Source organism: Sarcophilus harrisii, chromosome 5, assembly GCF_902635505.1.
Source record: "Sarcophilus harrisii chromosome 5, mSarHar1.11, whole genome shotgun sequence".
Taxonomy (NCBI): Eukaryota; Metazoa; Chordata; class Mammalia; order Dasyuromorphia; family Dasyuridae; genus Sarcophilus; species Sarcophilus harrisii.
Genome location: NC_045430.1, coordinates 11,723,398 through 11,749,314, shown reverse-complemented (window position 1 = coordinate 11,749,314; position 25,917 = coordinate 11,723,398). Strand labels below are relative to the sequence as shown.

The 25,917-nt window shown below is 40.8% G+C and overlaps 1 protein-coding gene across 2 annotated transcripts in view; it reads right to left on the bottom strand.

Annotated features, from left to right (window-relative positions):
* Positions 1-1,475: 1,475 nt before the first annotated feature.
* The window catches only part of ENTHD1 (ENTH domain containing 1), a 100,798-nt gene continuing 76,356 nt past the window's right edge, over positions 1,476-25,917 (bottom strand). For both annotated transcript variants that reach the window (XM_031938187.1, XM_031938188.1), the window contains 2 exons: positions 14,386-14,850; positions 1,476-2,790 (listed from right to left, as the gene is read on the bottom strand). In XM_031938187.1, the coding sequence (XP_031794047.1) occupies positions 2,195-2,790; positions 14,386-14,850 (1,061 nt within the window). In that variant the 3' untranslated portion in view covers positions 1,476-2,194. The remainder of the gene's footprint in view (positions 2,791-14,385; positions 14,851-25,917) is intronic.

The following is a 25,917-nucleotide window of genomic DNA, read 5'->3' as shown; positions in this document are numbered from 1 at the left end:
AATTGAATCAGGATAAGTCCCTTTTCAACTCATCAAGCCAGACTTTCTTCTTTTTTATAGAGATGGCTAAATGGAAATTCAAAGGAGGGCATTTGTTAATTGTTAATTAACCAATTGAAGTATACGGGCTATGCAAAATCTACTTGAAGTACTAATTTGGGGATAATTTCCCAAAGGGTCTAATTTTTGTGGACTTGGTCACAAGCTTCTGGCCACCTGATACTTTTGCTTCCTGGGACTGGAAGTCAGTATTTAGGATAGATTGAAGATGTAGGGAGAGGGAAGGAAAGTAATGATTTAAAAGGCCGCCTCCTCCCCATTCTTGCCAATAAATCTCCACAGATTTTTAATGAAGGGCTCTTCGTGGCACCAAGCTAGTGCAGTCTCCTGTCCCCTAAATTTTCTGTGCATTTGAAGTCCCCTTCCACAGGTCCATTAAGAAATTCCTTAGAATCCAACCCTTATTTAAAACCTTGTTTCTTAATTCATGTGGGAATGTTTCTTTTACAGAGGGGGACGGGGATGGAGCAGCATTTTTGATTTAGTTAACCTAGAATTCATTGGGTTATGTTGGTTATTTTAAAATCAGAACCACAGATATGAATTTAGCTCTAAATTACCCACTACCTCATTCATTTATTCATTCAACAACCATTTTTTGAGAGCCTGTTATATGCTTAACACTGTACCTGAAAGTTTTTTTAAAAGTACCAGAAATAATTAGAAGCCAGCAAAGACAACTACCAATTTACCAGTGTGCATTCCACAATGGAGAAGCATCCAGGAGACAGGGCTGGTCTCGGAGTTGGAAAGACTGGGTTCAAGTCCTTCTCTGACATATGCATGTATGACTGTGGGCAAATGAGTCACCCTTATAGCATCTCAAATAAGACTAAAAGTTATGGAAGAACTGTCAATCTGCAATGCAGTAGGGAATTTCCACACTGGGATGAAATCACTGGTCCTTTAATAGCAATAATAATTGCTATTATGATTAATTTTGCAATGAGAGATTCACCTAAAAATCAGAAATTTTCTTTCAATTTTGATAATAAGATTTGAAATAATTTGGAATAACTATCAGTGTAAAGCTAGTAAACCAGATGAATAATAGAGAATGGGGATTTCATTTATTGTATCATTCTGTAGTGGTTCATTAAATAAAACATATCAAGTTGTTGGAAAGTTTTTTTTTAATTTATAGGCATCTCTAGACTATTAGAACTAAATGTGACAAAAATAATGCAGATAAATGTAATTTAAATATTACTAGAAAAAACATTCAATCCTCAGATTAACCTTTTTAATTATTCAAAAGAAGGAATGGATTTTTCAACTTCTACCATTGCCAGATCTCTTTCCTCTTAAACCAGGTGGCCAGACTTAGAAAGTAGCAAAACCCCAGAAGAATACGATCCAAGAGGCCAGGATGATCACCAAACAGTCATTTTGTGCTCGAATCACCAAGTCTCATCTGTGTTTGAAAGGTCAGTTTAATTTAACCAAGACAAAAAATAAGATAAAAACAAATTTATTTCCCCTAAGAAAAGAAGAAATGAGCCAGCACACATTTGTGGTTGAATTTTAATTTAAATGAACAATAAAAAGTTGTAATTGACAGCTATTTGGGGGCACATAGCGGGCTCGATTCTATGGAATTCCTAGCTGACCATGACACCAAAGAGAGAGAGCCACGAGTCTCGGTTTAAGGTTTGGAGACTCAATGACAGCAACGAATTTAATGATTCAGGTGGACCAGACTCCTCCTCCCCCGAGGCTAAGGTGTATTAACAAAGGGGCTTTAGATAACTGAACACAAATGGATTCCTGCTACCCTGGTCATAACTTGAGAGTAGGGGGATCCAGTTGGGAAAGAGGGCTTCTCCTACAGCTTTATCCATTCTGAAATAAAAGGGCACATCAAAGATAAAATTCCCTTGGGTTTACAATGTGCTCCTATCTAGAACCTGAAAATGTGTTTCAAACATAAAATCTTTTCTCTCCCTTTAAACAAAAAGGAGACACACATCCTCCTCCTGATTGGAGAAATAATTGTTAATACATTTAAAAGAAAAAGAGAAACTGCCACACTAATCCTGCTGCTGGGCCCAGAAATCCATGGAAAGTCAACTCTCCAGCATCTTGAGAGAGAAGGTGGGGAGGGGAGGAGGCTCTACCATTGTCCTCTGCAAGGTCAGAACTGACTCAGGCTATCCACAGAAGCTCCAGGTGAGAGGGCCTTGCTGACAGGCAGAGGGGCTTGCTGACTGTTCCTGGCCTCCATGCTTATCAGGTGGCTGTTGACGATGCGAAGCTCATGGACCACTTTGCTCAGGTCTCCGTGCAGCCTCCTGATGGCGTGCTTGATCTCCCCTAAGGCACCCAGAATGGGTGTGTTGGGGCCTGCTGACTCGGGGAGCCCCTTGCCCATTTGGGGGGCAGGATCCGAGGCCGGGACCAGGCACTGAATATCCTGCACGGGGAATATCCTGTCACTCGTGACAGGATTGGCAGAATCGGAGTTGTCGGGGAGGATGTCTAACAGGTTGATACTATCGCTCTCATCTTCATCTGAAGAGGGAAGGCAAGGATCAAAGGGGTGGTTCACCCTGACCTGAATCTCTTTAAAGAGCATGGAGGAGGAGGAAGGCCCGTGGGATGAAGGCCTAAGGGAAGATCCATTGGAAGACAGACCTAACACATGAGGGATGTTTTCTGGAATGGCTAAGTCAGGGGATGAGATGAAGAAGGTAGAAAAGGACGAGGATGTTCCTTCGGAGACGGTCGAATCTAAAATAGATGTAAAATAAGACAAAGGTTGTGTAATATCCAAATGAGAGTAACAGTCCAAATCGTTTGCATAAACAAAGATCTTGACAAGTGAACTGTATTAAATTTAAGGTTTTAATGAAATTGTCCTAAATAAAGACCTGTGAACATCTAGAGTTGTAGAAACATCTAGAATGCCTAGAGAATTCAAATGAACATAATGACAGAATCTCCCTCATCTGTTCTCCCCTCGATCTTGCCTGGAATTCCCAGGAAAACAGAAGCTTGAGCTGAAGGGCCCAGCCCCCCCCCCCCCCCCCCCCCCCCCCCCCCCCCCCCCCCCCCCCCCCTTGAGGCCGCCCAGTCCACTTTCAGAGAGTCCAAATGATAAGGAACTTGGTCCTTTCAGCAAACCTCAACTGCCTCCCTGCCTCTTGCTATCCCCTCTAGGACCAAGCAGAAAGAGCCTAATTCCTCTTCCATACATCAACCCTTAAAGTACCTGGATGTGCCCTAAACACTCTCAGTCCCCCTAAAGCTCTCTTCTCCAGATTCAAGAGCCTCGGTTCTTTCAACGATCATCTTATGGCCCGGCCTCCACCCTGGCTCATGGCCCAGCCTCCTCCCTGGCTCCCAGCCCAGCCTCTGCCCCAGCCTCCACCTTGACCATCCTCTGAGGGAAGGTTTTATTTTGCCCCACAGCCCAAAGGTTCCTTCTCCCCCTGTGCTCCTTTACTGTACTCGGGCAGCTGTGCTTCCAGAACCCACTTCTCTGGGATGCCCTGGGTGCAGAGCAGGGCTGGCGCAGGACCAGAGGTGGGTCTCCTAGCCACTCTGGCCATCCCAACTCTTAGAGGCCAGGGGACACTCTAAGATGGAAAGTTGCAGACAAGGGGACCACCTGCCTTGGGGAGGGATTCCTGCTCCCAAGAGCAGTCCTGACTGATGTGCAGAGCCCCGGGCTAGTGGAGAAAGGACCATGTCCCTGCCTCTGAGTGAGATGGAGCGGGTGGGGGGGGCCTGGATCTGATGCTTCCAGAGATGGGCTGAGGGAAGGGACAGGGAGGAAGAGGCTTTGGAGCTGGGCTTAAGGGATGGCAAGAGTTTCAGTATAGAGAAAACAATGGAGGTCGTGGGGCATTCTGGGCCTCGGCAAGGTGTGAGAAAAAGGCCAACAAAGGCTGGAAGGGGACTTCCAGGCCAGAGGATGTGAACAGGGCAGTAAGACTGGAAAGCCCAGACTCTCGGGGCTAGAAGGAACCTTGGAGGCCATTTAAGGAGTCAAGGCTAAGAGACGAGTGACTTGTCCAGAGCCAGATCAGTTCAAACGGGCTGACATGGAACCCAGTGAGGGTCCCTGACTCGGTGGCAGCATCCCCCACTTGGCTCCCCGGCCCTTTGGTTCCTGAGGTCACATGCAGTTCATTAGTGTGTGGGATGACCATGAGAGCTCCAGGTCGGCTGGGGCCACATGAAGTCTGGGCTAAACTTGGCATAGTAAAAAACAGAAAAGTAAATGAACAAGGAGCTCTGGAGGTTTGTTCGCTTTGAAAGCTGTTAACTATTTTAAGCTGGCATGTAACATAAAAAAACTCATCAACTTAAAACAGAGAATCCATCTTTGTGCAAAGACCACCCAGTCAAAAACCAGCCACAAACCGATAATGAGAAATGCCTACTTTCCTGCAGATGCAATGTGGCTCACAGCACACCCAGGCTGCCATCTACCATGTTGTATCCTGTATGTGCACTTATTTCTGTGAGACTCCAAGAACATACAAAGAAAAAAGCCATCAAAATAACATGTAATTAAACCTATGGAAGGACCCCAAAAGCCCCTCTCCAGTGCCTCATCTTGGCTTAGACGTGTCCCAAGGGTGCCCAGAAATCATGCCCAGGGAGCCTAATCTCTGGGAGTTGCTTCCAGATGAAAAAAACTTTTGAGCCCGGTCCCAGCACAACCCATGTCTGTTGTTCAAAGATTAGCCAGGATCCATAAAAGGATGTTCATCACTGGTGGGTTGGTCACCGGGAGATAACAAATTCTTTGGCTACAACAACCCACAAAACAGAGAAATACAACAGAGTTGTCAGACCGGTGTGGTCCTATTCTGTCTCTGCACTGATGATGTCAGTGAAATGGGTAAAAATGGGGCACAGGGAAGTAAGAAACCCGGGTTTTCAGGCTGGCAGCAGACCAGCTGCTTGTGGCACTCTAAAATTTGAGATCCTGGCCCAGTGTCTGAGCTGGCAAACCCCCAGAGGGACAAAAACATTAGTTATTGACATTCGTGCTATAACAAGGCAGATGTAGCTATAAGGAAGGATGTTTGTTGGATTCTCTTTGGAGAAGCTAATAATGAAGCTAGCAAAGATTTTCTCTTGTAGCCAAAGATTCTTTCCGAGGATCCTTGGGTCATCTTCTCCTGCAGTGCTCATGATGGCACAGGCAAAAAGATCACCATCGAGATAATGACAGTGTAGAGAGAAGAAAGCAAATAACTTGAAAAAAATCAACCAGTACCATGACTTCTAACGACAATCGAGAAGACATCTCTTAACTCCCAACCCAAAAGCTCCTTTTTAACTTCTATAGAATCTTTATGAAAATGATCAACCTAGATACTGATGGCAACTTGATGAAAATAAGAGAAGGAAACAGGCAAACTTTCTGAAAAAAAAAACTTTGTATTTTAGAGCACATTGTCACAGTCATACAATTGACTTAAAGATAGGGCAAAGATACAAAGATATGCAAGATCCCATTGTACTTATGGTTGGTTGTTAAAACAAACAAAAAAAAAAGCTTATGACTTAGTGATGATACAAGATGTGACTTTAAAGGTGCTCCTCCAGCAAGATGGCTTTCAAATAAAAGTTAATACCATACAAATTTCCACAGAGAAAACATTATTCAACGATTGCTGATCATTAAACTGTTCACCACTGTCTTAGAAGCTATTCTCTGAAAAGTTCAAAGGGAAAAGGGGTTCCCTATTGATAGTGAGATCTTCCAGATGCACTTGTCTTGAGAAGACTTTGTACTGACTACTGCTTCAAATCCCAGACTACAGTGCTTCCTCAATGAGATGCAAGAGCACTTCAAAGGGAATGATTAACAATTCACATAAGAAAATGGATACGGACTTTTTATCTACAATACGCTATGCATTTGGATGGGCAGGCAGCCCACTTATCCATCAGTACTTATTTTGGGGGCAGGCACTTCAATTGGACAAAAAGCTGGGCCTAGAATTGAAGAGGAGAAAAAGGAAGGGCATATTATAACTGGGAAACTGACCCAACTTTAGCAACCCCAAGCTATTCTCTGACACAATTCCTTTTTTTCACACCAATATTTTCCCAAGGATTGATTCTCTATGGCTGAGAATCACAGAACAACACAATGACGTCACACTTGATGCCATATTTTCATTTTAGTGTGCTATGAATAGAGTGATACAATCTATACTTGATATCTTCCTTTTGTTCATTTTATATACTTGGAGCAAGGGGATGCATTCTAGCCATTCAATATAAAAGAAACTTCATTTTAAAGACAAAACAAAAGCCCTAAATTTAATCAATAGAACTGTCCAAAAGTTAAATGTGTTATTTTGGAAGATAGTAGGTTCCCCATCATTACAAATGTTCAAGCTAGGATAACCATATTTCAAGAATAATATTGAAGGAGGAGATGAAGATTGGATAACAGGGCCTCTGATTTCCTTTCCAACTCTGGTATATTGTGATTCCATGGAAATATATAAGCACATATCTTAACTTTTTCTATCTTTCAGTTAGGTTTATATGTTCATTTTTTTTCTTCCAAACTATTAATTTGGCTCATACTATACTAAGGAAAATCATTTATCATGGGATAGGTCATAGATAAATGATTAACTTCATCTCTATTTTTTAATTAAACATGTGCAATTCTTCTAAACATATTTCCACATTTATAATGCTGCGCAAGAAAAATCAGATCAAAAGGGGAAAAAAATCAGAAAGAAAAACGCAAGCAAAGAACAAAAAAGTGAAAATACTATCTCATCTCTATTTTAAAGATGCATGCTTACTGGTAAGCTATGACAGATGTTAAAGGTCAGATTCAGAATTCCTAACTCAGAATCAATTAAAATTTTCCAGAATGAAATGAGATTAAAAGGGAAATACAAAGTTATAATATTAAGAAAATGACAACTTGGATTAGGATAATGTAGGAGACCAGTTTTAACTTGCATTTAAATAATTTATCCACATATCTTATTCCTCTGCTAAGACTGTAAACCCCTTGAAGATAAGCTATGTTGTTTTTTATCTTTGGATGCTTAGTGCCTCACCCTACCATGTAGTGGATGATTTATACATTTTTTGATTATGTTGAATTTCAAGAATTGAGGGAAAAAATCCAAAGCAAAAACAATAAAAGAATGAAAGGTAAGATGTAAGATTACCTAGCAACAGCAAAATCTAAAAAGAATATTGATCACAAATCAATTTAATAAACCACAGACAACTGGACAGCCTTGAAGGTTAATGTTTGAGTTAAATACAAACAATAATCAATGGAGTATTTTTAGAAGTAGAGTGAGATGGTCACAACAATGGGCTAATAGTTTTAGTATTTACTAGAGATGAGATGAATGAGAAAAAAGAAGATCCAGTTGAGAAGAGGTTTCATTAATCCAAAAAAAAAATCCATGAAGACATGGATCAGGATGTTGTCTATTAGAATACTAGTTTTATAGGATCATACATTTAGAGCTGGAAGAAACTTTAGAAATATCTAGTTCAGCCCCATTCATTGTATAGGAAACTGAAGTTGAGTTGATTTGCCCATGATCATATAGATTCAAATCTGAGTCTCTTCACACTTAAGTCTAACACTCTTCTTTCTCTCTGCACTAACAGAGGCACAAATCTAGGCTGAGAGAGGCTTTAGGGTAAAAGTAATTTTGGTATCTGCTTCCATTCATCTTCTATGTGACCTCCAGGAGCACAGGGACTGTCTTTCCCTTATTTTTATCTCCATGGCTTAGTATAGAACTTGGCACACAGCAGGTCCTCTGGCCATTTGGGATTAAAAATGCTTGTAGAGGATGCTGATAAAACTGTTCTGGAGGGCAGATGTATCACCTCTGTCAGATCCGAGTCTCACTGTCATAAAAGTTAGATAAGTCAACTATCATGCTACAATTTTTGTGGCAAGGCAATTGGGGCTAAATGACTTGCCTAGGGTCACACAGTTACGTGTTAAGTGTCTGAGGCCACATTTGAACTCAGGTCCTTCTGACTGCAAGACCAGTGCTCAGTCTACTAGTACCATCCAGCTGCTCCCTGCTACAATTTTTAATTTAAAATTCCAGTGCTGTGTAAAATACTGTGTTGCAAAAGTCTAACTGTAAGTGACTTTCCAGAAATGGGAATTAGATTCCAAATTTATGTTTAAACTCCTACTAGATTTAAATTCAATTCTTGATTTATTTGATGGCAGAGAGTCTCTCCATCAGCTGAACATCTTCAGAATTCTTCACTGTGCAAGGCAAGGACAGCTTTCCATTCTTCATTCGATCTTATTTAGTCTTTCTGCTGATACATAATAGCTGCTGTATCAAGAAGTTATATACATAGGATTTCAATCTCCCAATATTTTCTATGAATGGAAAAATATCCTCTTTGAAAACCTATCTTGGTTTGTCCACTTGTCACTCTAGTATTGGGCACATTGTATAGAAAAGAAATAGGGTACAAATGTACCTTTGATTCATTTGAGTTAGGTCAGTAGTGGAGAAACAAGATAACAGGTGACAGGAGATGGATCAAAATCATGATTACCTGGAATGAGCATGCAAGTATGGAGCTCAAATCCTGATTTTGTTCCTTACGACTTATGTGACCTTGGGTAAATGACTTTCCCTAGCTGGCTTTGGTTTCCTATTCTGGGTGAATTAGGTGATCTCTAAGCTTACTTCTGGATCCCAATTCTATGATCATACAAATCTGTCAATAAATATGATATGGGGCTTTCTGGATTTGAAACCTCACACTAACTCATGTATGCATAGACCAAGTGGGAGTCTTCAGCTCAGAGAGTTCCTGGCAACCTCTCTAGGGTGAGTCCAAACTGGAGGGGGGCTTCCCTGAGGGGTACAATGGAAGGCTTCCTCTGGAGCTCCCCACAGGTCTTTTAAGTCAGACTGAGCAGGAGAAGCTCAGTGAGCTGGATTATTGTTGGTTCAACTATTTTCTGTCATTTCTTCACATTTTCTTTAAGGGAATTGTTCATTGTTCCAACTCTGGTGACTTTTGGTATATGAAAAAAGGAAAATGGAATGATTAATAGCTCCTTTTTTGTCTTGTTCAGTTTCTTTCACTAGCAAAAGGTGAGGGAAAGAATAGTTTTATAGAAAGACCATCCCTGCCAACCAAATATCCCTAGCAAAAAATGAGGCAGATGAGACAGGAACAAAGGGAAGGGTCAAGGAGAATTTTTGCCAGGATCCATAAAGAATAGCATAAATGTTAATGGATTTTTCCCTCTCAAATCTGATTAGAGAATAAATTCCCAGGATAATTTAAACAACTTTAAATGTAACTTTTCCTTACAAGAACATTATGCAAGTCACCTAGGCAGCTTCAAAGATTCCATTAGTTCGTTTGTTTTTTCCCTTTTTAATAAGAGAGGTGAGTTATCATAGGTTTAAAAGTAGCATGAGGTACCAATAAATAACTTGAAAACAAAATTTCAGAGTAGGAATGGACTATTTCCAGAATACCTACAGGTCAAATGGGATTCCTGCAACCAAGATGAGGTCATCTCATTTAGAAAAAATGCCAAAAGAAAATCTAACTGCTCTAGATCAGGGAACCCATGACTCCTTTTTGTCTAAGAAATTTTTATGTGACTCCAGACATATAGGTATACAAGTCAAACATTTACTGATAATAAATCATAATTCTGTGAGCTCCACATTCAGTTATGAGATTCCCCTAGGAGGGCACAACCACAAGTTTAAGAAGTTGGGCTTAACTGATTTCAGAAAAGTCTGGAAAGACTTACATGAACTGAAGCTAAGTGAAATGAGCAGAACCAGGAGAACATTTTGCAGAGTAACAAGATTATGTGATGATCAACTGTAATGGACTTGACTTTTCTCAACAACGCAGTGATTAAAGGCAATTCCAAGAGACTTAGGATGGAAAGTGCCATCCGCATACAGAAAGAGAACTATGGAGACTGAATGTGGATCAAAGCATAATATTTTTGTGCTTTTTTGTTTGTTTTCTTTGGGGGGGGGGTTCCCTTTGGTCCGATTTTTTTTTGCACAACATGACAAATATGGAAATATGTTGTTTTTTTAAAGAGTTGGGCCCTATATAACTAACTTCTAATTTGAGATCTGCCAAATAAAGGTGAAAGAATATTTATTTATTGGGCTGGCAATTTACAGTGCCTCACATAGAACTTTTGTACAGTGAACATTGAATGAAAACATGAATTGGAATCAAATAATGGAGGCATAAAAAGGAGAGCTGGATAGATAGGGAAAACTGAGAACAGATGGGTAGAAAGTAAGCAAAGGCCAATATGGTAAATAGGGCAAACAGTCTTTCCTCTTCCAAGTCAAATGTGAATTTAGAAAAAGGGAGAGAGGAGAGATAATGGCCAAATATTTTTAGAATGTCTGGTGGTGGTAATCAATATAGGGGTGTGCTGAATCTCAATTTCCTTCTCTTTGTGTTCTCTTTGTGGGGGCAAAGGGTATGGATGTTTTACATTTTGCTATGATTTTTCATCAGCTGCAGTCTCTAGGCTCTTACTGAAAACTTGTGTGCTTTTCAAGAAGTGGTGGAAGACATTATCAAGGATATTCATGAGTGAGAAAGGAGACAGGCTGGGCCGGTCACATTGTAAAAATGAGAGACAGCAGATGCTCAGCCAAGCAACACGTGGGTATCCCTGAAACACAAAAGGAACTCTACCCATAACTGCTTCTGTCAAACTTTTTATTAGCCTCATCTCCTTAGTCCCCCATGGCTCTCAGATGTTTTAGTTCCTTATAATATTCTAGTAATGATATGGCTTACTTCAAAAGAAAAGCAAGCTATACATAACAAAGTTTCAGGGCCACAACCTCTTTTTCTGTTCTATGCTCTAGATGTGAATACCCGTTGTGAATACCCGTTCTATTTAGTATTAATTCAGAATAAAAATTAATATTAACAAAAAGGAAACTACACCTTCCCAAGTTCAATGGGAATGCTTACTTATTGTTTGAGACTCTGCCTCAAGACACAGCCTGTCCCCCAGAAAAGCGACTTGTCCCTTCTATCCCTGATTCCCCCGCTGTGGATGCCTTCCCCTCCCAGGGACCCTTCATCTCTTTTGTATATCTTGATTCATAGCTGTGCCTCCCTTGGGAGAATGTCAGTGCCTCTGGAGCCCAGCTGACTGACCTAACACTAATTGCTAATGAGATTCCATTGAGGAGAGGACCCTCCCCCCAAAAGGTCAACTTAATGGCCCAACCTGAAGGCTTCTACAAATCAGCACAAGGACTCAAAACAAAGAGCCAATGAGGAGGAGTCCCCAGTAAAAAGTCCCACCGAAAGCCAGGGCCAGTGGATGGAAAGCTGATTAGTGAATGGAAGAGAGGCAAGGAAACAGGTAAGGATTGTGCTGTACAAGGTATGGCCTGTGGATTAGAGTGAAAAGAAGAGCAGGACCAGGGATCTTCTTAGATCAACTATTATTTCCCATATTGTGGAGCTGGATGACTTTAGGCAATTCCTTACCCTCTCTAGGCCTCAGTTTCTCCATTGACATATGGGCATAAGAGTCTATGTAGTACTTAACCATATGGGAGTATGAGGATCAAATGATATAATCTACATATGGTCTTTGCAAACTTTTAAAGTGCTGAACTAACAAGTTATTGTTGTTGTTGTTGTTATGATCCCAGCAGAAAACAAGTGGGGAAAATTCAGTGAAATGAACTGTTTGAATAGAAATGAAAACCCTATGGTATACCGGGTGTCTGAGATCTCACTCCAAAAACAGCAAATGCGGATGGATGGCTGTCACCTGTGTACATTTGGATTCTGAAAAATTTACACCAAGTGTCTAATTCAGAATTCATGCCGTACAGTTTTCCATATCTAATCTAACGCTAACAAGTATAGGAATATTGGGGGTGGGAGTTTAGAACCTAGAAACAATCAAAGAGAAAAAAAATAAAACTAAGCTACCAGCTCATAAATACGTGTAACAAAATTCATCCTTTTGTTGACTGCTAGAGCATCTTTTCACCATTAAATCTGAATGGGCTTGAAATCTGTGGTATCACAAAGTGATCACGTGTCTGATTAAAGAACATTTTTAATTCCTGAAAATACCTTTAGCTTCAACAATCTCTTCTTTGTAGTTTTGTTATGTAGGACACTTTATAGGAAGTTTTTCTAAGAAAAAAATAAGCAACAGGAAAAGAAATACAACAGCAAAATATTTTTAGCAACCAGTTGTTTGATTCTCTATTCTCTCCAATCCCCAAGTACCTCTTCACCTCCACCTACCAAACGACTAACTCTTCCGGCTGGCAAAGCCTCCATTCCTTCAGCTTCTTCAGACTACTGAGTTCCTTCTGAAGCCTGCACTTGAGGAAGCCCCCCAGGCCTATCACGTTCTCTTCAAGCCATCTATAACTCCCCAGACACTCCTCCCCCAACCTTTTCTGCTTTCTTTTATGCACCGTTTTCTACTAAAAGGCAATATCCCTAAGGAGAAGGTCCATCTTATTTTTGCTTGTTAGCACCTAATAAACCCTATCCTCTCTCTGTCTCTTCTCTCTCTTCCCCCCAAGCAGAGTTTCTTAAAATGGGCTCCTAAACTTAACTCTAATCCCCCAAGGACTTATGGATAGTTCCCACAAACTTGTATGGGAAAAAATTTGCATCTTTATTGTAAAATAATTTGTTTCCCTCTATAATTCTGTGCATTTTACTGTGTGCTTTTTAAAACCTGATTCTGAGTGAGGTCCTTAGGCTCCTCCAGATTGCCAAAAGGATCCATGATACAAAATAGGTCAAAAAAGTCCTAACTTATCCATATGTAAAATACAGAAAGGGAAGGGTACAGAACTAGAGCCGGAAAGTGCAAGGAAACTATGAGGATGTTCCACACATCTCACAATAACTCAAGGGCTTCCCTATCCAACATTCCATCTCTACACACCTTTTACTCCACTGTGGCCCATGTCCTTACCTCCCTCAAACCGAAGTGTCACCCTCTTAATGAAATCTTTCTCTATGTGGTTCATTGCTAGCATTCTTACCCTGGAACTTGCTTTGCATATGTTTTATAGTTAATATTCTGTGCTCTTGTGAACGAATTCTTTAAAGACAGGGATTCTTAGTTTTTCAACTTCATCTCCCCAGGACTAGCACAATATTTGACACATTTAGTCATAGGCACTTAAAAATCCTCGTTGATTGAACAAAACTGGAATTCAAGAATGGAAATATTTATTCCAATTAGTTTTAAAGAACCCTTTCCTCCTAGATTTCTAGAGCCAAATATATACCAAGTTGACAGCTACCCCAAATTATCTCCTTTTGATTTCTCCTGGTCTCTATGAAACAAATACAGGCCTACTGCCAAAATTCTCAGACCAGTCCTTCCTGGGAGTGCCACAGGCACTCTCATGTCTCCACAGTGGCAGAAAAACTAAATTGTCCACAAAACCAACCCCCCCCCCATTTCAGCATTATTGAGGTTCAATGCCAATAATCCCAGAAAGGGTAATGGGGATAAGGCTTTCATATTCACTGACTTTTTTGTAATAGTCTGAGAATTTCATTTTCCTTGATATAGCAACTTTCAATATTTTAATTTACTTTTATTTACTTTATTTATTCAAGCCACTTAAAAGCTTTATACTAGTATCAGTTGGGAAACATTATTGCACTTGATTCATACCTAAGAATCAATAAAACTGCTACTTAGACAACTGCATGAACAAATAAACTGTACTGCTCTAATTAAATTATAGAAACAAAACATAATTATATAATGAAAAGTATAAATAATAGATGGCCAAGGACCTAGAATCTGAATCTGACCCTGACCCTCTCTCATTTAGGTCAGCCCATAATGCAAACTTCTTCTAGATTTTTTAGAACGGAAGAGATCTATTCTCATGCAATCTGTACATAGTGATTCTTTAAAAAAAAACACACATAAAAATGCCAATTCTTTCTTAACCAACGAATAACAATAACAGAAGCAATAACAGAAACAGAAAGTTCTAATTAATGATTTCTTCTTAATTTGTTCTATACTGCTGTGACTTATAACCTGTGGTAAAGGATTCCCCCTAAGTGCTTGTAGCCCACAATAAATGTGTTGATACTCGAGTGTGAATTTCTTAGCTGGAATTCACTCCATGGCAGGTCTATACTAAGAGAAAAGGGGGGAGAAGGAAGAAAAAAACTGGTGTGGGCTACAGAGAAAGATTAAAGTAAAGGGAGGGGAGAGACTGAGGAGAAAGAATTGAGAGAAAAAGTGCACAAGAGAGCACAGAGGGGTGATTGTATGTCTTCACTGATGAGACTTACCATGTCTTCCAAAAGGGTTGAAGCCCGTACTATCCGTCTTAACAATGTTGGAGCTGAGGTTTGGCAAAGGTGTCTCAGAAAATTCTTTGGAAGTGCTTTGTGTTGGTTTGGGGTACTCCTTGCTAATCAAGCTCTCCTTCAAAGAAGGAGACATATAGAGGGTCTCTACAGAAGCCTGGGATCTATGGGGGAAAGCCTGTGATCTCTGGAAGAAAGGATCAGACTTTGACACTCTTATGTTGGTATTTGCAACCTCTTCTCTTCCTGGTGGCCAGGGACTCTGCATAGTTCCCAAGGTATCACAATTTTTCTGAGGAGGATGACACTCTAGAGACTGTTGCATGGTGTTTTCCAGGGCAAAACTTGATAAATCGAATCTGTCGAAGCCAAAACTGTCTAGCCTTTTGCCCAAGCTCAAATTTGTATGCAGAGATGGACTTTTTTCCAAAGGAGAGGGCACGATATCTGTAAAATAACAAATAGGAATTATGATTTGAAAATGAAAGCTGCTATGCTCTATTTCCTACCATAATAAGGATAATTCTCTCGCCCTAACTGGAGTATTCTATCCCATTTAGCAACATCTCTAATTTCTCAGATCATTATATAAGTGATTATCACTCCCTTTCACTTCTGCCTTCCATCACTTTGTTTTTCAAGTTATTCTTGAATACATACAACCCATCATTTTACAAGTGGGAATACCAAAACCCAGAAAAATGAACTGACCCATTTTCCACAGTGGCTGAGTTAGGGTCTGAACCAGCTGAAAGCAGAAGAGAAAGTCACACTGGGAGAGTGAATGGCTGCATCACGCACTGGAGAATTGCAGGTACAACAGAGAAGGAAGAGTAGGAGAAAGGACCTGCCATAATTCATAGGAGACAATATCCAAGAAAAAAAGCCAGAAATAAAAATTACAAATCATGGGCAATGAATGGAGTGGAGTAGAGATCTGAATGCAAATTTGACTTTCTAGATGTCATGACAACTTGGCAAGATGGGATTCATGAAGAGAATTTGGTTCTGGAAGAATATACCATATTAAAAAGAAACAGAATAGACTACAAGGGAATGGAATAGTGTTGAATATTAAGACTCCAATCTCATATTAATTAATTCAGGATTCTGAGGGTAGAAACGTTTTGGAGGGCATTTGGATGAGAATCAATGGAGAAACAATATAGTTGTAAAGCTATAATACAAACCACCTGGGAAAAGGAAGCAGTAAAGGTAGATAAATGATAAACCTTAGTGTGGAAACATGGTATTGTAGTGATGGGACATTTCAACTATTTTAAAATGTGCTGGTGTTTCTCCCTGCCATAAAAAGAGATTAATAGCTTTATGACTTGCCATAATGATAATTCTGTCTTTCAAAAAGTAAAGGAAGCAATATGAGGAACACAGATATTATTCTTAAAAACAAAGAAAAACCCAATGATGAAGTAAAAACTACAAGAGTTTCCAAAATTTAAGTGAGCTATTGTAGAACAGTAAACCACAATGAACTAATTTACATGGCAAGATAGTGGAGATGACTAGGGGCAAGGAACCACTCAATGATACATGAATACAGTCTAATGTAAATCCTTAATCCTGAGAGGGCAGATTTCAAAGTGTTCAATGGAAAGTGGCCCAAATGGGATGGAAAACTTTCACGAATAAAATTCTGGAGACACGAGCAGAAGTGATGCTGATGAGGACGAAGATTGGTCCATACAGACCAATGTGGATGCTAATAAACTTAGTTTTTTAAGACATATATGTAGCAAGAGCTGCTAACTTAGAATGAATACAAAATGCCATTTCATTCTTTTGGGAGCTAAGAGTGACCACAAATGCTAAAAAAAAGTTTTTTGTTTTAGTAGTAATATAGGATGAGAAAAAGCTCAAAGAATGAGTAGTATTACTGCTCACAATGGACAAGATGACAACACTTAGAAGACAATGTCACTATTCTTTTATAAAAAGCTTTTAATTGTCAAAATATAGGCATAGTTTTCAACTTTGCAAAACCTTATATTACAAATTTTTCTCCTTCCTTTCCCCCACCCCTCCCAGACATCAAGTAGTCCAATATATGTTAAACAAATATAATTCTCCCATGTGTATCTCCACAGAAATTATCTTGCATAAGAAAAATTAAATCAAAAAGGAAAAAATGAGAAAAAACAAAATGCCAACAAACCACCACAAAAAAGTGAAAATACTACATTGATTCACACTCAGTTCCCACAGTCCTCTCTCTGGGTGCAGATGGCTCTCTCCATCACAAGATCTTTGGAACTGATTTGAATTCTCTCATCGTTGAAGAGGGCCACGTCCATCAGAATTGATCATCATATAGTATTGTTGTTGAAGTATCTCATGATCTCCTGATTCTGCTCATTTCACTCAGCATCAGTTCATGTAAGTCTTTCCAGGTCTCTCTGAAATCATCCTGCTGGTCATTTCTTACAGAACAATAATATTCCATAATATTTATATACCACAAGTTATTCGGTTATTCCCAACTGATGGGCATAATGCAACTGTATTCTTATGTATTTGTTTTTTCCTCTGAGGAAAATTGTCTTTGGACTGAGAAGGATACAAACAAATGGTGATCAGGGAGAGAATAATGTGCCTGTTAGGCAAAACTGAGGGGGTCTCACTGAGAGCGACTCACTGGGACCACTCCGATGAACTCCATACAGGGCACTGAGAGAAGGTGCAGGAGCAATGCTGAGCCCCCGTGGGCGACCTTGGAGTCTGTAACCCAGGCATCCAGGGAAGGGAAGAGGCAAAGAGCTGTATGATTCTGGCTCAGCAGCCAATCCATAATTCGTCTCTTTACTGCGTGGTTAGCATACCGAACTTGGGGAATATCTATAACAGCTCCAAATCAAGGGGCAGGGTCCGTCAATCCTGACCATTCTACCTTGCTGGAAGCAAGCTCCCCGGGCTTTTCCACCTGGGTGGGAGGCAGGCACAGCTAGCTGCACGCTTGGTGGTCGTCACTCCACTGACCAGGTCCCTGTCACGTACCTACAACTTTGAGGAAGGAAGGATGGCCTGCTTGTCCATGTGCAGCTGACACAGTCCAAAAGGCAAATAAGCTTTTCCAAGCAAGCTGGCTCACAACATGGAATGAGACTTAACATCGATGTACGAGATCAAAAATTATCTTACCAGGCTAGACCATTGGGTTAAAACTAATCAAATGAAAATGAATGAGATCAAAGAAAGACTCCTACTCGAGTTCCAAAACTTAGGGTCCCCAAACCAGTCCGAGGGACACACAACTAGATCCCAGCTACTATGAAAAAGATGCACGGCAACTCCCACAATTACATGGCAATGCAAAGTTATGTGAAGAAAAGCAATGTCAGGAACAAGCCTTGTTCTGTCAGTCAACATTTATTAAGCTCCTAATGCCAGGCCCTGTGCTAACCCCCAAGAATACAAAGAGTGGCCAAAGGCAGTCCCTGCCTTTGAGGAGCTTACGATCCACTCTGTCCTTGGCAGGCCCCTTCTGGGGTCCTGGGCTCACTCCTGTTTAAGTGCCAGAGAAAAGCTGGCATGGATATCAAAGAGGGACAAGGTGAAGGAACAAGGAGTGTTAGCCATGTAAAAGAGACACCGGAGAGCTGACGGGCCTCCAATGAGGAATTAGACCAACTTGGCTTAGCCCCAGAGGACAGAACCAGGGACACAGGCTAGGACTGCAGTGGGTACAAGTGAATGCCGATTTCTGGATGGATGCTGGGTTCTTTCCTTTTTGTCTCTATCGCCTCAGCATCCAGCATGTTGAGACACTGAATAAGTGTTATTCATTTACTTGGAGGGAAACCCACCCCAGCATTGAAAGCTTTCCAACATGGAAGACTAATGCCTTCCAGAAAGACTGCTTTACTCTCACTGGAGACCTTCAAGCTCTGGCTGGATGACAACGGTTTAGGGAGACTGAAGAAGTGAAGTTTGGCCACATACAAGTTGGACTAGGTGAAGGGCTCTTTACCTATGGTCTATCCAGTTTTATTTTTAAATATTGTAATTAATATAGTATGTTTCTTTTGTATCCTATATAGTTTAAGCTCCTGAGAAGGGCACCATAAGCTTTATCAGAATGGCTCAAAGGGCTCCATGACACAAAAGGGTACAAAATTTCTGTCTATGAGGTCAATGCTTCTTGGGCTTGAGTATGTCACAGTTAGAGCTAATGCACTGATCATTTGGTTATTGCCTTCTCCCCATGATTATCAGGCCGGGCAAGATCACTTGTCTCACTTTGTAACAGATTTTCCCTTCATCCTTTCTCTGCCACTGTTTCTCCTCATCCCCCACCAAGCCATTATCCTTTCAGCCCCTCACAAATTCACTTCTACTATTCGCTACTACATGGCAGTAGTGCTATCACACACTTCCCTACCTGACTATAGACAATACTCCCCACTGGGCAGATGCCATCTCTTCCCACATATTGTTACAGAAAAGCATCACGTCCAGGGGAATAAGTATGATCTTGCTGAGTCTGACAGGGCAGGGCGGGAAGTGGTAGGGGAGATCTGCCTCTAAGTATCATTTTTATCACTGGTTAACATAAACATTAGAAATGGGAGGATAGGAAGGGAGACACCTGCCCATCAAAGACACAGGAAGAAGAACGAATGGGTCAATATATATCCATATCAGGCAATCAGGCTCCATGAAAAAAAGTTCATTTTCTAGAGGAAAGGAGAAAATGAGATATTTATTCTAGATACACATCTGTAATAGAACTGAAATTCAAGGCGAGCCTGGCCTCGGAATGTCTATTTGTATATGAATCATTTGCCTTTGTCATCACTTCTAACCCAATCCTTCTCATCAATCTAAATGCCAAGGTGTCCAAATAATTCCAAAAAACTTGATAAGAAGAGATGGGTTTCTGAGAATTGGAGTTAGAGAACCTAGGAGTCATATGTAGGGGAAAAGAAGAGAATGGTTGAAGAAATTTGTTTATGAAGCTCTAAAGGGCAAGATTCAAGAGTCAAATGAACTTTGACTGCTTACCCACTGAAACCCAAAGTAATCATGCTGCTGCGTGTGTGTGCCATCCATCTCATTCTAAATTGATCTCATATGAACTCACTTATTCTAAGTGTCTGGCACTTTGTGAATGCTGAATAAATGATCTTTGTTGATGAATTTCACTTCTTCATTCTGAATAATAGAGGGAAAGTAAGGTTTCTCTAGACATGGCCCAGACTGTATACAGATGAACCAAGAGACAACCCCCAAATGAAAGAGGGAGAAGAACTGATGGAAGAAGGTGCTATTGCTCTCTCTTCCTCCTATTATTTAAATGAAGAAGTTGAGACAAATAGATAAATTTGCATAGGGTCACAGAGCTGTAAAGTGTCTGAGATCACATTTGAACTCGGGTCTCCCTCACTCCAGGCCCAGAACTCTATCCACTGTAGCCCAAATCCCAACCAGAAATGCAGGCCATAGAAGGCAGCATGAAGAAGTGTTCTGGACACCATGGCTGAGGGATCAGGATGTGTGAGACCAAATAGGGTGGGGTGAGGCAAAGGAGCAGGTGGACAGACCTAGAATGTCATTTTTGTCCCTAAAATACCAAGAGACCTTGAGAAAAGTTTCCAGTGTATGTTGTACATAGAGTAGATTGTGACTTAACTGTTGCCTACTTATTGATGCTTGTGGGATAGACTGGATGAAGATAAATTGTTTATTTTTTTTAAATGAACCACTAGTTCATTGGTTGTTGGAACCTTTCCCTAGGAGTTATCTCTGTCCTATGGAGCCCTGTTATTGTAGCAGATGAGACACCTCACTCTGAATCTACTTCTTGGTGGGATAAGCCTATGTAGCCTTTTATAACCTTTAAAGCATTATAGAAACGTAAGCTTTAAAATGATTTTTCTTCATTCCCATTAGCCTAGAAAATTCACATGGAAGGAAACGTGGAAAAACCCATGTGACGTGCTATGCAGTGAAATTAGCAACACCCAAACCAGATCCCCACAGAGTCACCAATAGACCTCCACTAGATTCACCACTTGCTCTCCAGCTGATTGCCACTGAATCCTCCCTACCCCTAAATCCCTAGTGGATCCTCACAACAATACATCTGCTGAGGTCATGCTATTTCAGAAGGTTTTAAAAGGCACATGAAGCAAAAGCAATTTCATATTTCTTGTCCTTTGACAAATGCTAGGAGTTTATGTAAAGTTTTATACATTTTGTTTATTGGATTATTTGCTTATTAAGTTCATAATTTGAAATTTTATTTTCATTTTTCTAACATTCATTTAACAAGATTTTATGTTCCATATTTTCTCCCTTCCTCCCTCACCTCCTCCTTAGACAATAAACAATTTGATATAGATTATATATGTGCCATCATGTAAAACATAGGAAATGTATTTTAAAAGATTGTAAACACAGTGCTTAGAACAGGACCACAGTGCTAGGATCCAAGGCTTTGCACAGTGCTTTCCACCTAGGAGAAAACAGTTCCATTTAACTGTTTATTTAATAGAAATAAACTGGAAGGCCTAAAGCCATTCTCTTTTTATCAGTCCTATGCCTATGTCATCACTTCTAAAATCAATAACAATATAATGCCCCATGAAATCTATTAGACCTAAATCACCCTGCTGGTATCTAACCCTCTTCCTAATAGCAAAAAACTCACTGTTCTCTCGGCTCAGACTCTTGCCTCCTAACACTTTTTACAAACTGTGAACTTTTTTTAAATGATAAGGATGAAATGAATTAAAGGGAGTGGATGCAATCACAGCTGAGGCAATGATTTAAAATGAAGTAATAAATGAACTAAAGGAACAAAAGATTTCTATGGGCACAAAGCCTGACACATAATCTTACTATTTAATGAATGTTCACTGAATTTGGTGACCCATAAAATAATGTGTCTTACAGTTCTACTCATCCAGATACCAAGCCCTACAAGTAGAGAGAGTTGGTATCTTTGCCTCAACTTTGTCTCTCCCTCAGTGCTTGACAGGGCCCTGCACACAGTAGGTTTGTTAAATGTTAGATGACAGATGGATTTAAGTAAAAGGGGTACAGATGCTGCTAAGAAAGTATGGGTTGAAACCCCCTTCCTTCAGCCTCCTCTCACAGTGGCCTCCGTGGGTCCCACGGGTCATCTTTATGCCAACGAGAGCCCTGGCCTTTCTTCTGAGTGCCAGGCTTGCATCACCAGCTGCCAAATATACATCTCAAAAAAGGACTCATCCTCCTTCCCCCAAAACTCGACCCTCCTCTGCATCTCTCTGTGATTGCCCTGGGCAGCCCCATCCTAGCCTCAGCTCTTCCCTCTCCTTCATCCCTTCCACTCTCACCCTCACATAGACAAGCAGGTGACAGATGCTGAGTGTCTATGTCGGCAGCACCTCTTGTATCCCTCCCTTCCTCTCCATCCCCACAGTCCTCATGCTCACCACCTAAAATCTGAAATCTGAAATCTGAAAATATGGAAAAGTAAGCACTAATGTGGTGTCTCTTTGCTGCTCACTGCTCCCCATCCCAGCCCTCCTACCCACCACTCTCAGATGGATCTCCCTAAAACCTGGCTCTCCCCTTCTATTCAAGCACCTACCATTAGCTTGCAGTCTGTCTGGAGTTACAAGACTCTCCACAAACTGAGCAGGCCAACTTTCTATCTCACCATCCCTAGCCAAATCCTTAATCATGAAACTATCCAAAATTTCCCCAGAGTTAGGCAAGTCTCATCATCCCCACAAATGTGCTCCAACACACTTCTCCCAACCTTTGCAAATGTTATGCCCCTGCCCATCCTTTCTGCAGAATGCCCTCCCTACTTTTCTTTACAACCATTCTACCCAAGAACTGAAGAACACCTACTCAAAGACTAAGTCAAGAGCCATCCCCTCTAGGAAGTCCTTTCAAATGAGTACAGCCAACATTGTTCTTTCCCTATTCTGAATTCCTACAGGATTCATCTTCCAGATGGAAAAGGACTGGCAAGTCATTCCATCAAAAGTTGCCAGTTTTCCTGAACACCCCAAAGGGGTGACAAAGAGGTAAAAATGCAGCTTCTGTCCTCAAGGGGACTATAATTTAGTCAGGAAAGATCAGATATATACAAAAAGGGATACCAGTGACCAACTTAGTTTAGTTTATAAAATGTTTTTTTCTACTATTTTAAAAAAAGTAATCTTAGATAGACTTGGGATGGAAAGTTCCATCCTCATCCAGAGAGAATATTATAGAGACTGAATGTGGATCAAAGCATAATATTTTCACCTTTGTTGTTGCTTGTTTGCTTGTTTTTTTTCTTTCTCATGGTTTTTTCCTTTTGATCTGATTTTTCTTGTGTGGCATGATGAATAACTTTAGAAGAATTGCACATGTTTAATATCAGGTTGCTTGCTGTCTTGAGTAGAGGGAGGAAGAAGGAAGGGAGAAAATTTTGGAACACAAGGTTTTGCAAAGGTCAATGTTGAAAACTATCTTTGCATGTATTAGGAAAAATAAAATGCTACTTAAAAAGTAATCTAAGGTATAAAGGAATTTCCTCTTAAAAGAAAGCATTTTCCATATTGCTTTTTGGCAAACTACTAATTCAGTAAATAACATAAAATAATACAGATTGACAATGCTGAGGTTCAAAATATGGGAGGGAAGAGGAAGCTCCTTTGAAATACACTTGACTCTCCCATTCCAGATGGTTAACACACTCTGAAAAGTTCTTCTCCATTATTTCAGAGAAAAACAAAGCAATCTTTACCAATTCCATCCCAAAACAATCCCTTTTTCCTACTGGCCTTTGGAAAAGACAAGTCAAAATTTCAATGGATCTTTGATTAAATAAGAGTACATAGCAGGTAAAGATGACAATACTTCTATACTGCATCAAGCATTCTTTCTGATTTGTTAGGCCCCCAAATTTTCCCTGTGGAGTGACCTCTTTAGTGATGAGGAAAGTCCCTGAAGGTCAAATACAGTCTCTCACCTTCTACTCAAAGTCTTAGCTTGTTAAGGACCTGCTGGAGTGTTTGCTCTATTCACAGACTTCCAGAAAGGGAATGAATGATTGATTTGGAACTAGAGGTCCTGGGTTCAAATCCCAATGTTATTATTTACAATCTGTGCCACACTGATCTTCATCTTATTCATCTATAAAAGCAAGAGGTTGGACAAGATAGCCTCTGAGTTTGTGATCTATAGTCTCTTCTTAGGCTTGGACCTCAGGGGAGTTTTCTCACCACAAGGAGAAGAGGACTGTGGAAGGTAGGATCTACAAGCAATAAAAGGTATAGGTACTAATCTTGCGGTTTATGGTTTAACCTTGGAGATTGAAATAACATGTATCCCCTGATCATCTGGGACAAGTCAGATACACAAGCTCTATGAAAATAAGGAACAATCAAAATATGGAAGAATTAATCAGAGAAGTCTTTCTAGAAGGAGTTACTTAAAACTTATTAGGTGATGAACATGACTCAGAAATCAAGGCTGCCAGAAAGGGCACTTCAGGTGAGGAAAGAGAATAAGCAGAGAGAGAGAGATGGGACTTAGGAGGTCTTGGACAAAAAATGACGAGCAGATTGGTTGGGTTGGCCAGAGGCTGAGTAAAGGGGAAGATTGGATCAGGTTGTTGAGAAATGTGAATCCACTTTGGCAGAGGCTCTTGGCTGGAGGCTGAGGAGTTAGAATTTACAAGGAGAGGCAAGAAGGGGCCACTGGAGAGTGGGGGTTTTTAAGTAGAGGAATAATCTGATAGTGTGGTTGTGAGGAAGACCATTTCTGTAATCTTTTTTTTTTTTAAGGAAGAATTGAAACATGGAAGATCTTAGAACTGAGGGAACTCAAAGGTTATTGCTATAACTGAGGTTTCATATAATGTCCAGACTCCTCTTTCCTAGGATATAAGACTCTCCCATAATCTGATATCATCTCACCTTTTCAGCTTTATTTCAAATGACTCCCATGGAGAGTCAAACTGAACCAACACCCTCACCTCACAGCGTAGACACGCCTCTACACAAGCTATTCTCTGTGCCTAGAATTTCCTCTCTCCTCCTCTTGCTCATAAGCTGATTTCTCCATGGAATCTCCCTTTTCAATAACTACCTTCCCGGGGAGCTCACTCAGTACTATGAAGTAGAATAGAACCCCTTGAGGGCAGGGACTGTTTCATTTCTGTCTTTGTATCCTCAGTGCATAGTGCCTGACACATAATCTTACTATTTAATGAATGTTCACTGAATTTGGTGACCCATAAAATAATGTGTCTTACAGTTCTACTCATCCAGATACCAAGCCCTACAAGTAGAGAGAGTTGGTATCTTTGCCTCAACTTTGTCTCTCCCTCAGTGCTTGACAGGGCCCTGCACACAGTAGGTTTGTTAAATGTTAGATGACAGATGGATTTAAGTAAAAGGGGTACAGATGCTGCTAAGAAAGTATGGGTTGAAACCCCCTTCCTTCAGCCTCCTCTCACAGTGGCCTCCGTGGGTCCCACGGGTCATCTTTATGCCAACGAGAGCCCTGGCCTTTCTTCTGAGTGCCAGGCTTGCATCACCAGCTGCCAAATATACATCTCAAAAAAGGACTCATCCTCCTTCCCCCAAAACTCGACCCTCCTCTGCATCTCTCTGTGATTGCCCTGGGCAGCCCCATCCTAGCCTCAGCTCTTCCCTCTCCTTCATCCCTTCCACTCTCACCCTCACATAGACAAGCAGGTGACAGATGCTGAGTGTCTATGTCGGCAGCACCTCTTGTATCCCTCCCTTCCTCTCCATCCCCACAGTCCTCATGCTCACCACCTAAAGCTTGTGGTGGGTCTCCCTACCTATAGTCTCTGCCCTCTTCACCCAGCTGACAAATGACCTTCCTAAAGCCCAGGCTGACCTTGACAGCCCCTTCTCCTTGCCAGTGGCTTCCTGCTGTTTCTACTTAAAGCCCTTCTGAACCTGGTCCCTTCCTTTCCAGCCTTCTCATTCTGTGTACAAGGACACTGGCCTACTTGGCTACAGCTGGTGCGTGGCTCCAGCTCCTACCTCCTGGCCATCCTGGTTTTCTTTCAGACTAAGTTCAAGAGCCACCGTCTGCAGGATAGTCTTCTCCGTCTCCTCATCAGCTAATGTCATTGCCACTAAAATTACCTTGTATCTACTTTGTATGTAATCTCGTCTCTACCTTTAGCAAACAATGAACAAACAAACTTTTGAAGCTTACTATGAGTCAGGCAAAAACAGTCCCTGCCCTCAAGAAGCACACTTTCTTATGAAGGAAACAACACGTAAATAAAATGATGCATACAAGAGACATTAGAATCTAATTTCCTCTTTATCCCCAACACAATACCTGGTACTGTACAAAGTAGGTGCTTAACAAATGCTGGTTGGTTGGTTGGCTGCTACCAGAATTTTTAAATGGAAGTCCTTAGGGAATAACTAATCCTATCCCGCCCCCCCCCCCACTTTTTAACAAGTGCTTGATTAAGGAACATGATGAGGATGGTTGAGAGAGAAGTTCAGTTTTGAATCTGAT